The sequence below is a fragment of the Calonectris borealis genome, chromosome 27 (genome assembly GCF_964195595.1).
Source record: "Calonectris borealis chromosome 27, bCalBor7.hap1.2, whole genome shotgun sequence".
In the NCBI taxonomy this organism is placed as follows: domain Eukaryota; kingdom Metazoa; phylum Chordata; class Aves; order Procellariiformes; family Procellariidae; genus Calonectris; species Calonectris borealis.
Genome location: NC_134338.1, coordinates 4,927,080 through 4,942,840, shown reverse-complemented (window position 1 = coordinate 4,942,840; position 15,761 = coordinate 4,927,080). Strand labels below are relative to the sequence as shown.

The 15,761-nt window shown below is 48.1% G+C and overlaps 2 protein-coding genes across 3 annotated transcripts; both read right to left on the bottom strand.

Moving 5' to 3' along the window:
* Positions 1-1,168: 1,168 nt before the first annotated feature.
* Positions 1,169-3,978, bottom strand: GINS4 (GINS complex subunit 4). Its single transcript, XM_075174946.1, has 7 exons — positions 3,601-3,978; positions 3,280-3,366; positions 2,859-2,972; positions 2,282-2,379; positions 1,858-1,946; positions 1,369-1,459; positions 1,169-1,265 (listed from the first exon to the last, which is right to left on the bottom strand). Exons 1-7 carry the CDS (start codon positions 3,697-3,699, stop codon positions 1,169-1,171), a joined length of 675 nt encoding a protein of 224 aa, XP_075031047.1. The 5' UTR covers positions 3,700-3,978.
* An 88-nt stretch (positions 3,979-4,066) lies between these two features.
* GOLGA7 (golgin A7) lies at positions 4,067-11,361 on the bottom strand. Of its 2 annotated transcripts, none has more exons than XM_075174952.1 (5): positions 11,169-11,361; positions 9,639-9,791; positions 9,180-9,281; positions 7,941-8,004; positions 4,067-5,346 (listed from the first exon to the last, which is right to left on the bottom strand). In XM_075174952.1, the coding sequence occupies exons 1-4, from the start codon at positions 11,277-11,279 to the stop codon at positions 7,957-7,959; spliced, it is 414 nt and encodes a 137-aa protein (XP_075031053.1). In that variant the 5' UTR covers positions 11,280-11,361; the 3' UTR covers positions 4,067-5,346; positions 7,941-7,956. The 2 variants fall into 2 exon arrangements, with proteins under 2 accessions (XP_075031053.1, XP_075031054.1); XM_075174953.1 differs by having other exon boundaries at positions 4,067-5,349; positions 11,169-11,356.
* Between the last annotated feature and the right edge of the window lie 4,400 nt (positions 11,362-15,761).

The window sequence follows — 15,761 nt, the reverse complement described above, 5'->3', positions numbered from 1 at the left end:
CTTGTGCAGCCTGCCTTCCCCAAAGGCAGGGCCTTTCCAAGGAAGGACAGACTTGCTGTTTGGCTTGCATAACAATGCTTCAGGGGAGAAACTTGAAGCACGTAGAAACCCTGAATTCCTAAGCTCATCGCCATCTCCCAGCTGATATTGTCAGAAAGACAAAGGGAACAAATTTGGTAAACTCTTCGCCCGCCCTTCTCACTGCAGGTAAGGAGCTGGTGCTCCTTACACCCCACACAGGACCCTATGGCTCTCCCCCACTTGCCCATGAGATTCCCTTTGCTCTGAACTGCAGTTTCCATCCTTAACATGTTCCCAATCCCTCCAGCTCCTTCTGCAAGAACCAAGATTTGCTCTGCCAGCAAATACCTTTACGTGTGTTTTTTTTTTCCTTAATGGATCATGTGGCAAAGATGGTGCAGAAGTATCCCCCTGGTTCACCTCAGAGCAACTGGCCACTTGCACAACATGCAGGGTTGCACAGACCTGACGAGATCAAAGCTGATGGGGGAAGGTGGAGTTTACATAGCTGGTTGCCACACCATTCGGTCAGTCAGTTTCCACCCGATAGCCTAATTTAAAGAACAGTGCTAAACTGTAACAGGAATGAACATACAGCTGCACGTTTAAAAAGAGAACTCCCTGCTATTACAAAGGCTGTATTTGCCTTTGAGGATAGATGCGCTCTGTCCACATCTGCTGTCAAGCCAGCCTAGGATCTGGAGAGGCAGTAGCAACACTCGTCCTTCCCTCGGGAATCCAAGGGGACTGTGGCAAGGCTGCTGCAAAGCCTTGGTGGAGGGAGTGCTGTGACACAGACTGCCCTCATTCAGGAGCACCAGAGAAAGGAGTCTGGCTGTATTCCAGGCATGTCATAAGCAATTACGAGTTTGATGAGCTGTGGGGGCAATAAGCCCCTCTACACCAGCAGAGGGAGAGATGTCCTGCTGCTTTATTTGCATGCTTTCAAGGGTACCCCTTCCAGCACCGCTGCTGCCCTGCCCAGCCACGCCACGTGCGAAGGGGACACGGCCCGGGCAGCCCCACGGCCCGGCCCCACGGCGAGCTCCGCCATGCCGCCCCGGCGCCACCTGCCGGCCGCGGGACGGCGCGGGGGCTGCAGCGGCTGGGCCCCCAGTCCCCCGGCCCCTGCACTTACCGCTCCCCCTCATATGAGCTGCACCGCTCCCGAGGCCACCAGTGGGGCAATGGTCTTGTACCGGATCAGGTGCTGCGAGCCCTCCTCCAGGTCGATGGTGTACTCTCTGCCAGAGACGGAAGTTAAGCTGCCTCTCCTGTTTCGCTTTAACCCACACTTCTGCGAAACTAACTTATTTACGTGCACCGCGTGGGGAAGCACCCACCTACCTCTGCTCATCCCTCTCTGGCTCGACCAGGATATTCTCCTGACGCTCCAACACCCTCAGGAACACAAAGGAATCCAGGTTGGGCTTTGGAACTGCAGACAACAGATCCAGAGCACAAGCTCAGCACTCGCTTATGTTCCTCTGCAGGACACTGAGCTAACAGAGGGGTACAAGGGACAGCAAACTCATGGCCAGTAAAGGGAATGCTAGACACTTCTGATCAGATGTAGTGTGCACTGCCTCAAGTGCACACTAGAGAAGACTCGATGGCAGGGGCCAGCACGACCCTCTGACAGCAGCACCGCGGGACAGCAGCATCAAGCCATGTACCATGCAGCAGAGCAGCGTTACGACATTGTTGTCACATCATCTCTGCTTCTACTGAGCACCAGCTGGAGGACTAGCCCTTAACACTGCGTGCCCCCCAGAGCTTTCCCCATACCCCTGCTGCTATAATTTTCAGATTACCCTGGAATCTGGATGTACTCACCTGATTTTAGGAGAGAGACTTTCTGCAGGTTGGGCGGCATGTGTTTTAGGGCCATGTTTTTCAGATAAGTCTCTGTGTTTGCCATGTACCTGAAACAAATCATTGGAGCATTTACTGGTTTAATCAAATACAAATTTGCAGGGAGATCTTGACTCAAAACGCCAGCAAGCGACATCTCCTGGTCCCACAGGCATGGTCAGAGACAAGCCTAATGGTTTGCCCTGGTAATTGGCTCAGAGTTAGCAGAGTTGTTTTATTTCACCTCTTTCCTTGTCCATAAGGAAACCTCCCAGTAAGACCCGTGATTCTTACTGCAAGTCTGTCTAAGGCTAACAGTAAGGCTGAACAGAACTGTTCAGCGTAACACACGGGTGAGTTCTATAACCTACAAGAAGGGAGGGAGATGCATCCAAAACCTACTCACTCTTTAGCAAAGGCAAACTCCTCTGGTGATAGAATGGAAGGTTCCCCTTCGGCTCGAGACTTCTCCTTCTCCAGGACATGGGGGAAAAACTTCTCTATCTGATATTGGAACAAAATCCCAAAGATTGTAACAGACCTCTCCCAGTAGTTCAGTGCCTACAATACCCACGCCCCAGAGGCTTCCCCTATAAGCAGCGGTGCACTGCTGTACAGGTGTATGCAGCAGCCACAGGCCTGCCCAAATACCTGCTCCTGAATTAACAGCAGTATGGTCAGCTGGGATCTGCACAACCATCTGTATACGTGGCAGGACCCAGGCAGAACATGCCAGCATTCAGTTGTGCCATCCTGGGCTTAGATGAGATAAGAAAACACTCATAGCAATGCTGTGATCCTGCCTCATCATAACAGAAAAGTATGTCCAAGGAATGAATTCCTTCAGGTTGCACTTTGGACGACACAGAGAAAGAGAGCATGCTTTAACTAAGTGCCTTCCTGAAGCAGGAGGCCTTGTATGGGTAAAAATCACTCCTGAAGTCACCCTCTTTCATCCCCTGGGCAGCACAAGCAAGTATTACCTTCACAAGCCTACACCGCAAGTAGCTGCTGAGCACGTAACGGATCCTTTCAATCTCCATGCGGTGAACGCTGACCTTCAAGTCTCCTCTCTTTGCCCGTTTCAGGTTTGCCTCCTGCAAGGAAAGGCAAAGGGAAATTAAATAGTTGAAATATCAAACAAGAAGAAACAGAGAGGAAGATAGGTCTTGTACACAGGGCCCACAAAAACAGTCTGCAGCTGCTTTTGGTGACACAAAGCACACTGTTTCCTTATATCTCTCAGTCCCCTCTCCAAGATAAGCTCAAAGAAGGTACTCAGAACAGCCTCATCTCAGGGACAGAGAAGCAGACAATCCTGGCAAGGGAGGGACCCAAGCATGTATCTGCCAGGCCAGGCAACCAGGGCCTGCCCATACCACCGCCTTCGCCAGCAGAACCTACCATATGGTCCAGCTGCTCCACAACACACTCAATGATCTCAGGTTTGCTCTCCAGCAGCTCTGGGGCAAACTTCTCATTCAGCCAGGCCTGAAAAGAAGGCACACTGTAAGTAGAAGCGAGGAACGCACCTGCTATACGCCCCAGCCCCCACAGAGGCCAGAAACTCAGCCCTCCCCACCTCTTGCGGCAAGCCCAGGGGCCTGGCCCCCAGCCGCCCCAGATCTTCCCCAGAGAGCCCGGGGCCCAGCTTTCAGTCGCCCCCAGATCTCCCCAGTGAGCCCAGAGGCGCGGCCCTCAGCCGCTCTCCCCAGCCCACACTACCTGCTCCAGGCTGCGGATGAGCTGCGCCGGGGTGAGCACCAGTTCCTCACTGCCCCCATCCGAGTCCGCCTCCGTCCCCCCACCGCTCGCTGCCGCCATGCCGCCACCGCCTCCCGCCAACAGCTACAGCCCTCCGCGCATGCGCGCCCCAGCCCATTGCGCAGGCGCCCCGCGCGGCCCAAGGGACCCCACTGCGCAGGCGCCCCGTGCGGCCGAAGAAAATGGCGGGGCTGTGGCGAGCGTCGGCGTGGAGAGCCCCGGCAGAGCTCTGTCCGGCCAGGAGCCGTGAAAGGCTGCTGGAAAACAAAGCTGTATTAAAAGCGCACAACGCCGTTGCGGCTTAGCAACTGATCTTGAAACGATGCTAGCTCTGTTTGTTCACAACTAAGACCCTGCTACCGTAGGAGTAAAAATCTCAGGGATAGTGCTACTTTATGCAAAGCAGTGCTATCAAATATGACACAGACACAGTTTAAGAAAAAATTTACTAATCCATTAGTACTTCTACCAATATTGCAACAGATGTGAAAGGCAAACACTGTTACAGTTTAGAAAAAACAAGTTTTATACAGTTAAAATACTAAACAAATCTCAAAAAAAAATTATCAGTGGCTGAGTAATAAGCCTGGAATTTCAGATCCAGTATTAGCACCTACAGTACCACCAAAAGCCGAAACACTTGATCTGTTCTGCATTGGTCGTCTTTTCTAAATTCTTGAATTCCTTCTACAATTGGACAATGACACTCAGAACCTAAACCAGGACATTCTTGCTTTGATAAGGGAAAAGGTTACAGGAGAAAAATTTTAAGCCGGCTTGGTTTGTAGGAACTTTACTTTTGCAGGTATTGCTGAGGAGTGTCGATGCATGGGGGATACTAAATAATGCACAGTTCTACTTTTCAATAGTGTGCCAGCAGATAGAATGAAGAAACCATCTTACACAACATCTAACAGTTTGTCAAATCAATGTTTTCCTATAAATTATATATAATAAATCCATAAAGAAACAGTTTTACACTTCACATTAATCAGAGTAGGGTAGGAATTGTTATGTTTATTGGTTCAGCATCCATTTTATTGTACTTACTGTTTTATGAGTGAATAGACCCCCTCTTCTGGTGAGCATTGACAGATGCAATAACAGCACAGATACAGTAGTACAAAAAACACCAGTATTAAAGTCCGGCTATTCCTCCCCCTTCTAGGAACAACCAAAACATCAAAACAAGTAACACTTTGCCTTCTGGTTTTCCACAAGAATCAGCACAGGAAACGTAAAACACTCATTGCCTTGAGTCACTTCTTGCCAGGCAGAGGCACTGTGTATCCCCTCACTCCAATGCTGAACTGGAGGGAAGGCCTCATTTCTGGAAAATTCCCAGCTCTGACTTGTAGCTTTCCAAAGCCTGATTGATGTACAGGAGGGTTTAAGAACTAGGGAGGAACAGCACTGCACTTACGTGACTAAAACTAGACTTCTTTCAGAAGAGTACGTAGCTTTACCACTTCTGCTTTTTCTTGAAGAAGGAAAAAAAAAAACCCAAAACCTAAAAAGTGATCTCATTGCTTAAAATGTTGCCACAAAATGGATGCTGACCCCCAGCTAGGTCACCCCATGTGGAGCAGTTTTAGGAAGTTAGTCCTTTTAGTAGATGGCACTGTGGATCTGGCAGCAGAGAAAGGAATGATGCTTTAAAGTAGGAGGTAGGGGAACTTCGATACAGCAAGTCCACTGTTGAGCTATCTGCTAGAAAAGAAGTTCATATTATTAGAAACTATTACTAAATATAACAAACAAAACCCTATACAAACCTTTACATAGCTATATTTGTTATCTTAGAAGGTATGTAGCAGGAAAGGTAGGATTCCATGTGCTGTGATGAGAGTAGCAGAACAGAAGCCAACAGTCTGGATAAAGACCTTTACTTCTTTGTTTCTTTCTGCATAACAGGCATAAATATTTCCAATCTTTTTTCTGCACACATTGCCAACAACCTAGACTTACACTACGATCCCAGGATCTGCAGAGTACCTGAGACAGGGGAGCCAGTTCAAATTTGAACTTTTCAAAAGCAAAGCTTAATGAAACTTCAATAGTTTCATTTTGGAAACCCAGGGATGGTAATTTTGCAGTTCTATACTGCATGCAATTAGCATGATCCTTTATTTTAGCCTCTCTCTTTCAAGTACTCTGAGCACTCTTTTCACTTTGTGACTCTGCCACCCAGTATCGTGAAAACTAAGTGCCTTTCAGCGACTTTTTCCAGTTAAAGCTACCAAAGCTAGAGGTTGCTGGCCACTCTTAACTGAAAGGATAACGAGTAAAGATACCGCAGTGAAAACTGGAATAGCATCCAGCTGAAAAACTGCAATAAAAAGTTTTTGTATGCTAGAATACACTCAGGGACATAGTCATGCAAAGATTTTTCCACTTAAAATGATTGGGTAGGTTAAGATCTCAAATGCAGTAGCAGAACTCAAGAGTTCCTCTGAATTTACACGCAGGTGTTGCAGAGACCATTAGAAGTCCTAAGATATGCCACCTGTTCCTAGCCAGAGTCATATCCTCTCCCACTACACAGGATAGAAAGACAGTCCACATTTTGTAGAGCCCATGTAGGCTGCATTCATGAACAGATCATCCAGGATAGTGTGCAGGCTCCAAATGACTAGGTTACAGTTGAGCAGATAAATACCTAATAAAGTTCCAGTTCCAGATCAGGCTTACTGGGGTACTCATACTGCTTTCAAAACAGACGTTCACCAACCACAAATATTTGCAATTCATCAAACTATCCAGAACTTCATGATACAAGTCTTTCTTCATTTTAGAAATTTCAGTTGTTTGGACACTGACAGAACTAGCTTTTAAGTAATCGCTCAAAACCCACATCACCTACAAAAACACCCTGCAATAATTGCTGTGACATGAGTCATGACAAATGGCTTGTACCAAATATATGCAGATGCAGTTGATAAAGCACAAACTTATTTCAGCAGCAGAACGCAAGTGCCATGCAATACAACAGATTCTCAAGTGCTAATAACCAGATAAAGAAGGATATTTTGAGACAGAATTGGCATCTACAAGCAATGCCAAGTTGACAAGCCAGAGTTGTTTAGAAACAAGTATGCATCGGCAAGAATCTTCACCATTTTGCTTTACCAGAACTTCTTGTCATGGTTTGCTCCAGCTTGCAGGAGATTAAGCTGGTTTACATGCAGTGTAAATATGGGTCAATCATAAGTGGACCACCAAAAGAGAAATCCTGGAGACATGTAGCAGAGGCATGTAAGAAAAAGCACTGAAAGAATTTAGTAATACTACCAAGTAAGTTACTTGCATTTTCCCTTTAGGCTGTGTAAGATTTGACTCTTAGAATATGCCATATTCCAAGATTCAGCACAGCAGATAAGATATACTGTATAAATATAGTATATCTTATCAAATGTTTCTGAGCAGAAGAGGTTTGAAAGAATCCCACCACTTGGCACATGAAACCAAAGTGTCACCCCAGGCAACAGTAGCTCTCTGTTCAGTCCCTTCTGGAACAGAAAAGCTGCCATTCAACAGTATATAGAAGTGAATCTACTATATACTTAGAACCAAGAAGGCAAAATGTAATTACTCACATTGATTTGTTCAGGATTCTGGGGCTAATAACATTGAATTCTAGGCAAAATACAAGGGGATCCTTAACATGCTGTGGTTATGACCTTGATTGCACAAGTGCTTGAAACATGGAAGCTTTTAAAATAGACCCTCGTCTGAGGTACCACGGAAAACATTCAAAAGGAAAAGCTGTATCTTTCACAGCAGTATAGGAAGAGCAGGTGCCAGTAAAGCACCATCAACGATTTTTCTTGAATATTACTCTCTCATGCTATTAGTCTGAAAACTGTTTGGAGATCCAAAATAAGCATTTAAATAGTAACCTATTTTAAAGTCCAGATTTAAGGGTTAGTCTTAAGTTTGTCTGCTTGGAACCTTAAGACAGAAAAACTTCAAGAGAATAAGAGATTTTTATCTACAGAACAGAGAACAATTTTGGACATAATACAGCATAATACAGGTTTAATGCTTATTTACACAATCCAGACCTGAATTTCTCTGAAGGTAAATCTGGTATCATCTGATCTGTATTAACATTCAGTTGCATAATGCCAAGTATTGATATTCCTACTTATTCAGAAAACCTAGTCCACACAAGATACATGTGAACAGCCTTTGATTATATACAGTGGTGGGATAAATATTCTGTCTCAGTATGACAGAATCTACCCCTCTGAGCACAGAAAACAGGTTGAGATTGACCTAATATAAGGTTAACATTGTACCTGAGACTCCACAGTTTTATCTTCCGCTGGTCATACCTCTGTCTTCATAAATGGTAATTTCAATCTGCACAGAAAAGCTGTTAAGAAAACATACTATAAAAAGATTATGAACATGAACAAAAAAAGTGGAAAAACATTAAGATATTAGAACTTTGGATCTTTCTGCTTCATACCTGCTGTTTCAAGGCTAGCTTCAGGCTACAAAGCAAACCGAACAGTACACATAAGACATGCCCCTTATCAGGTCAGATCAGTGGTCTATCCAGCCCAGGACTTTTCTGACAAGAACACAAGATGCTGTGCTTGGACGGTCTGTGAGCCTTGCCACCTTCTGTTAAATTTCAGGAACAGCTATGCACTAGACAAAAGTTAACAGTTCTACAGTTCAGCTACTAAGTCACTAACCAAACTGAAAATGCTTTTACTCAAGTTGAATGTTTTTTTTTCCAGGAGGTGTATGCATAGAAAAATGTGGAAAACATATTGAGAATAATGAAGTCACGTAGGTGACAGCTATAAACTATTTACAGAAATACAGAGATAACCCAACTGCAAGGAATTAGCCTTACCATGCATTTAATTGGCATTCTGTGTTTCAAGTTGCTTTGGTTTCAACATTCTCAAAAAATGATACGTGTTACTCATTCTACCCCTAGATTTGCTATGCAACGTCTTTACAACTGCTAAGGTAATAACTAGATAAAATGCCTGCAGTGTGGTTCAAGAGCTGGAAAAAAAAAAAAGGTTAAAATAAGCCAAGCTAGAACCAAGAGCAAGTGCTAGGCTGGTATCAACTTAAGTGATGTCATATGGCGAAATCTTCAGAACCTGAAGCTGAGGGTTGCAAATTAAACAGCCATGTCTTGCTTGCATGTTACCAATTTCTATCCTACCAAGTTGGTCACTTTTTTCCAATCGGACAAACTGGATTTGTAGAGGTCACCAAAATAGAGGAAGCATCTAAAGTGTTGGAAGTACTCTGTTCATACATACTGCATTTTCAAGGAAGTCTCAAAGGACAGATTCCAATATTGCATTTTCATTGTTTTTTGATGTGACAAATCCTAATGTACTAAAATCTGCCCAGAGAACAGTACGCAATGGAGAGTAACAAGACTAATCACATATTCTGCCGCACCTCAGATCAAGCATGACCAGAGAGTGCCATACTGAGATAAACAGATAGCACATCATAGATGGACAAACCAGGAGACAGGCTAAGAAACCACAGAAGGATACAACTCTTAGTCCTCTTTCAATGGGGTCTGTCAGAAGGAGGCCCTGAGGAGCATAGATCTTCTCATTCTGTTCCTGAATGAACTTGGCAATTTTCTTTAGAACCTGGTAATAGAACAGCACAGAAGTCACAGTTCCTTAATCAGGTTTCCCTATGTTAGAGTCAGAGGCCCAGCAACATCACAGATATAGCAACGTTAGGAGAGCCTAGCACACAACTAGAGACAGAACTTGCATGATTCCTCTGAAGTACAAGCAATCATTATGTTACTCAAATTGACTAATATAGACAAGTCTGTCTGATGTATATGTGAAATCACTCTGCAGTAAGATCCAGAGTCTATATGGAGTTTGTACGACAATGGTGCAAGTCACAGAAATCCTACCAAGAAATAAGTCTTAGACTGAAGGTCTATGAGACATACTGCCTTCCAAGTAACAAGGTAAACAAGAGAAGTGCACCTTTTCATAATGTGTTTCCATGCACAAGAAGATGGTATAGGCAGTCAGACAGGCGAGACACCCTTCAAGGTAAGATTGGCCCCCAAGTTTTTCAGCTTCTGCATAGAGGTTATTCAGTGTTCGGACAGTCTCTTCAAACTGCTGCCTATCAATCTGCAAGAGAAGTCAAGTTTAGGTCTCATGCCCTGCACATTTCAGAACTCACCGGTATCATCAGATATCTACCTTCATTTATTGCTTATTTGCACTCCCACACTTGCAGCCGCTATGTTTAGGGCCAAAGTCTGAAGGACACTTTGAGTTACAGATCTGTAGTTCTTGGTTAAATATCTGCCAAGTGATTAGACCAAGTCTGAATTCCAATATGATGTGAACACAAAACGAGTAACATAATAAAACCAATGTGCAATTCAACTGGGGGGCGGAGCGCGAAGCTTAATTCACACAAAAAGAGATCTGCTAGATTAAAAAGAGCAGTTAGGGAGTGGATTGACAGACCTAACTCTTAATATCAATAATGCTTTGCTGCTGCTGCAGTGCCGGTCAAACAAGCTGTCAATTAAACAATACAAAATAAGGGGAAGAGAAGAAAAGTGCAGTGAGAAAGAGTTAGCAAAAAGTGTTTGTTTTGTTATCAGTTGAAGATATTACATCTGACAGCATTAAACAAAATGAAAGTACTTGAGACAGTACTTGTGAGGCTACTGAACATGCTCAGCAGAACTGGCTGGTCTCCACAGGAGAGGACAGTGATAATGCACCACAGTACAACAACGCACGCTTTATTCTCACCAGCGTAATGAACACATACTATTTCACTGCTACAAAAGCCAGCTGTCTTCCCCGGGATTGAAGAAAGCACAAAACAACAGCATTTCATAAACGCCGAAGAGAAGCATTTTTAACTATTTTTCACGTGGCTTTTCACTGCAAATTAAAAGTATTTTCTTACCACAATCGATCAGAAATGCCATTTGGACAACAAACAACGCTTTTATGTCAAAAAATAAACAATATCCAAAGCAGGATACGCCTTTAAGCTTTAAAGTCATGCCTCTCTCACACTATGCATAGGGTTGTAACAAAAAGAAAGGATTAGAAAGCGCCAGCATCCTTAAAGACAGATACGAGACCTTAGCACCCGTGGGTGCGCCGGAGGGAGAGCTGTTCCCAGGACAGGGTCGCGGGGGAGAATCCCGCCTCCCTCCTACACCTAAAAGGACGGCTTTGGGTAAAGGAGCGGAGGTTTGTGCAAGAGACCGACCACGCGCTCCGGAAAGACGCAGAACCGGCTGACGGCCATGCGAGCCTGTCAGGTCACTCGTGGACGCCGCCCGGGCGCCAGCCGGTCCCTGGCGCCCAACGGCCGCGGGGTCCAGCCCTTTCCCTTCCCCGCCGCCCAGCGCGCTGGAACGCGCCGCTCCCGCCGCGCTCGGCGCGGGCTGCGAGCCCCACCGGCCGCGGCGAGGCGGGCGGCGGGGGCCGGCCCCGGGCTGCCCGGAGGGCTCGAGCAGGCCCGCCCCGCCTTACCCTGTTCTCCAGCTCGGCCGGGAACTTGCTCTGGAACTGGCACCGCGTCCCGCCGCTGTAGTCGCGCTGGATGAACACCTTGCCCGACACGGGCGCCTGCTGCGGCCTCATCGCGCCGCCGCCGCCTGCTCCGCGCCGCTCCTCCCTCCGCGCCGCCGGGCGCCGCCGTTCACTTACGGCTGTCGCAAAAGTGCCGGGACGACTCCGGGCTGGGGAAAGGGCGGAAGTGCCGTCTGGCGCAGGCGCAGGCGCCGCCACCTCGCCGACCCGCGGGAAGCGGCACTGCGCAGGCGCAGTTCCGCGAGGAAGCTGAGCGGCAGGGCCCACGCATGTGTGCACACCGCCTGCCTCCCATTGGCTGCGTGGTGACTCCCCCGCCCATCACAGGTCACGTGGTACAGCCCGCGTGACGCCCCCCCCCGAACATACGGTACAGTCCTGCCCCCCACGCGCAGAGATGGTACAGCCCCGCCCTCGCGGCCGGGCCCCGGGCGGGCTGCGGGCCCCGCCGTGCGGGCGGACCCCGGGCCCCGCGGCCCCCGCCGGGGCTGGCACGCCGCCTCCCCAGACGCTCGGCCGGGAGTTTGCGGCCCGGCGTACGAATGGCCCCGGGGCCGCGCCGGTCCCGCGGTCTCCCCGCGCCGCCCACGGCGTCGGCCGCGGCGGTGGCAGCCGCAAGCACGCCCGCGAAGCTGGCGCTCGGGCTGCCGGGCAGCCTGAGAAAATAACAGCTCCCTCGGCCTTCACTGCCCGCGAGTTACTTCAGGGTGCTTTCTTAGGAACTCGGTCCGCGGGAGCAGAGGGGCCGTCGCGCCAGCTTCAGTCCCGGCTGGTTCTGCTGATAAACGTAGGGTCGTTCCCAGGCCCGTTAACGTTCGGCCTTGGGAGTCCTGCTCCTGCAATGCGTAAGCGAGGTCAAAAATCGTTTAGTTTAAGGAAAACCTGAAACCCATTCTTAGCAAAGCCAGGCGAGCAGCAAGGGGAGTTGTTGACAATCTCAAACCAGAATTTTGTGCCTTCTCTGTCCTTCCCCGAGGCATGTCGTCGTCAGACGTGGGGGCAGTTGGTTGGGGAAACAGCCTGGTGTGCGGCTGAGCTGGATGGCCCTGCTGCTGATTCCGGCACCCCGCAGAGGCAGCCTGCCACCCTGAGCCTGGGTTGTCCCCAGCCCCGCCGGCTCTGGGCATGGGCAGGCTGAGAGGGTCCCTGCTGGGTTGCTGTCGGCTGGGGCTCGGGAAGGGGCTGCAGGGCTGTACAGGAGCTGGCACGTTAACCTGGGCCTCCAGGCTGAACGCCGTTTTGGGGTGATGTCCTGCTTCTTGGGGCTCACCATGGAGTTTCGCTGCCTCCTCCTGCTTGTCTCAGTGCAACACTGTATGAAGCTGCTTTGTTCTAACTGGGGCCTACATGGGACAGGGCTGGACTCATGGATCCGAGGTGTTGAGCAGCAAGATGGGGACTCCGTGAGCAGCACCCCTCTGCTGAGGTCTTTTCCCATTGCGTGTAGAGCATTGCATTGCTGAGCAGCTTCAGAGCTGCAGTGATGGGCTTGAAAGGCACCCTGCGTTTTCCAGAGCCTTTGGGAGCCCAGCGGGGTGTGTTGTGGGCAACAGGACATCAGATTTGCAAAGAGACAGTTTAGTTTGAAAACTCTTTAGGCATTGGGAAAATTCACATGCTGCAGCTAAATGACCTCTGGATCTAATGGCATTATTTAAAAACATTTTAAATGAACAAAAACATAAGGTGAAGGTGAACCTCCTCGGGAGGTGGAATACTGTTCAGTATAACAAGTGCCATGGCCTCCACAAAACCCCTGAAAAATTACAGCACCCTTTCAGCCAATTCAGAAACCAGGGGAACTGGAGAATGATACAACTAATTGAAGATTTCTGAGGTCTCTATGGCGAGCTGTGCCCACAGGATCAAGAAAAAAGCTGACACTAATATACGGCCACAATTACTGAGCCTGGGCTGCAGCACAGTCCTCAGCAAGTATTTTCTGAGGTCACACATGAGAGATACTAGGAGCAAGCCTTTCTGCAAAAGCCGTCAGTGAGTTTAGTATATGCGTTAATTCATGAAGTACTTCACAGATGTACTGCAGGAGCTTGAGGTCCAGTGGCAACGAAGTCTTACAGACACACCATCAGCCAGAATTAGGAAACACGTCTTGGTTGGATCCTGCCTGTGTAATCCTTGTTCCTGATTCTGTGACTTGTGCAAATGAAGCTGATCTCTTGCCTTCAGCATTCCTGAGACTTTTTCTCATCTGGAAGTTGTGAAATCATAGATGATTGGAGGATACTGTTCCAAGGTTCAGAGGTTAGCTAATCAGTGACATGTTTATTTAAACAATTATTGGAAACCATCACTTGGTGAACAAAAAGTAAAGGGAAGCAAAGCATTTGGGACATTGAGTTTCATTATTTGCTTACTGCAGCTGCTCCTTCTCAGTCTGCTGAAGCTTCCACTTAGAAGATGATATACAGGAGAAGAGTTCCCAGGCATCCCAAGGAGGAATGAACTCCAGTGCAGACACGCTGGCTTGGGCCACGTTCCATCTCTACCGGGTCAGTGTCAGAGCAGACCGGAGGGCCTGACCTGCTTCCCACGAACCTGGGCACTGAGGCTGCTGTGCCAGACGGAGAGGCGTCCCTGGACCTCAGCAGGGAGGACATGCTGCCAGGCCGTGTGCCACGGCTGTGCGGGACCTGCAGGACGCTGTGTGGGGAGGGAGGTGGGTTGCTAGGCTCGCTGGCTGCAGGACCGGGCTCTCATAAGCCACAGCACTGCTCTGCCTGCTCCTTCTCACAGCAGTACTACCAGCTGCGGAGCGAGACAGAGACGTGCCTGTGCCTGGTAAGGGACGGGGCACACCTCCAGAGAGCGAAGCTTTCCGGTAAAGCAGGGGAGTAAGGCCTGGGAGAAAAGATATCATTTCACTGGTTAAATCAGTCTTACGTTTTACCTCCAAAACTCTTGTTGTCTCAGTTGATGGGAGCTCTGTTAACAACTCTCAGTGTGGATCTGAAATGATTACAAATGGGGAAATAAATAAAAAATGTCTGATGTTTCAAAACTTGCTTGTGAGGCCCTCTTGAGCACGTCTGCGTGAGAGATGCATTTGGAGGCAACCCAGCCTGTACAGTCCTGCAGCAGAGCAGGCGTGGAGCATGTTCTGCCATTCTGAACTGATGTGAGCCAAGATTTTATTAGGAATTGTTGGTGCACTTGTTGGCACATCTGCAAATGTACACGGAGCTGAGTGCCATGAATGCAAGAATGAGTTGACCCATCTCTCTTTAGGAAATGCTCTGTCTTCCTTAGTTCTTGGCATCATCCTGTTTAAAGCACTTTCTGTTTTTTTCTGAATGTTTTTCATTCTTGCTGAGAAAAGGATTATGAAATTTTACAGTGCAGTAGTAAACTGTTATTATTTATTAAATAAAAAATAGAAGGAGAATTCAATCCAGATGCTATCTATTGCAAGGGCATTTGAAATTCCAGATGTTGGTAGTAAAATGTGGTCTCTAATTCATGCTCTTAGAGACAGAAAATGCTCCTGGCTGGGTAACCTGGCCTGGCTTAGTGCGGCTGTGTGTTTTTCCACAGGCTGGCCCCTGTTTAGAAGCAGCCGCGGCATCTGACTGTAGGGTTCAACTTTATCCCTTTGCTGAACATACTTTTGTACATTTTTATGGCTAAGAATGAGATTGTAAGCACATCAAATCAATGTTGTACTTGTTTTACGAAGGTAATAAACCAACAGCTTGCAGAACTGGGCAGATGCGTGCGCAGCAGAGCAAAGGGCTCGGGAGCCCTCGGGTGCGGGCACGTGCACAGACGTCAGTGGCCAGTGCTGGAAGAAGAATAACGGCAGCATATTCAGGGCTCTTCTATCCCCCACTGTTCACTGCTTGTTTCCTTTGTGTGCTTCAAGCAAGCCTTTTCTCGAGGTGCCATTTCACATTCGGTACTACCACTAGTGCTCTGGCAGCCCAGAGGGATGCTGATGCCTTTTCAGTCCCAGACCAGCTGAAACGTCTCTCCCCCCATGGTGTGAGACGGCCTTCCCTGGCTCAGGGCTGCGAGAGGAAAATCATTTGATCATATTTACCTTCAGTGACGATCGCCTCTCAGCTCTGCAACTATTTGGAAAAGCTTGACCTAGCCCAGACTTTTGCATGTGGCTTTATCTCTAGCTGTAGCTACTGTAAATCATCCCAAGGGAAAGGGCTGAACAGCCCCAGAAAGCACAGATTTGATAAAGACAGTGAAGGCAGGTACTGTGGTGCAGGTGGTTGCAGCACATGGCTATTGTAGGCAGCTGGCTGATGAGAAAAGATGAGCGTGGAGCATCAGCAGTGCCAGATCAACAGGTCAGCGCATTTTGGTCATGTGGGGAAACAACAGGTAATAGGTCTCTCTGGGTGTGGAGGCTACGGAGATCCCAGACATCAGACTGGGACTAACCAGGACTAACTTTATTTCCTGTCAACACAGATGGTTTTTGTCCTTGCTATGTGTCCCCTAGTGCCACCCTGGAATGGAGACTGCAGCCATGCCATGATGTGCAGGGAACTGACATCC

Coding starts and splice junctions, on each gene's coding strand:
- GINS4 (XM_075174946.1), bottom strand. CDS start 3,699: ATGGCGGCAGCGAGCGGTGGGGGGACGGAGGCGGACTCGGATGGGGGC. Junction 2,380..2,858: donor TGCGGTGTAGGCTTGTGAAG/GTAATACTTGCT, acceptor TTCCAATATCAG/ATAGAGAAGTTTTTCCCCCA. Junction 1,460..1,857: donor AGTCTCTCTCCTAAAATCAG/GTGAGTACATCC, acceptor TGTTGTCTGCAG/TTCCAAAGCCCAACCTGGAT.
- GOLGA7 (XM_075174952.1), bottom strand. CDS start 11,279: ATGAGGCCGCAGCAGGCGCCCGTGTCGGGCAAGGTGTTCATCCAGCGC. Junction 9,282..9,638: donor TGGAAACACATTATGAAAAG/GTGCACTTCTCT, acceptor TTCTATTACCAG/GTTCTAAAGAAAATTGCCAA. Junction 8,005..9,179: donor TTGAAAGAGGACTAAGAGTT/GTATCCTTCTGT, acceptor TTTTCTGTGCAG/ATTGAAATTACCATTTATGA.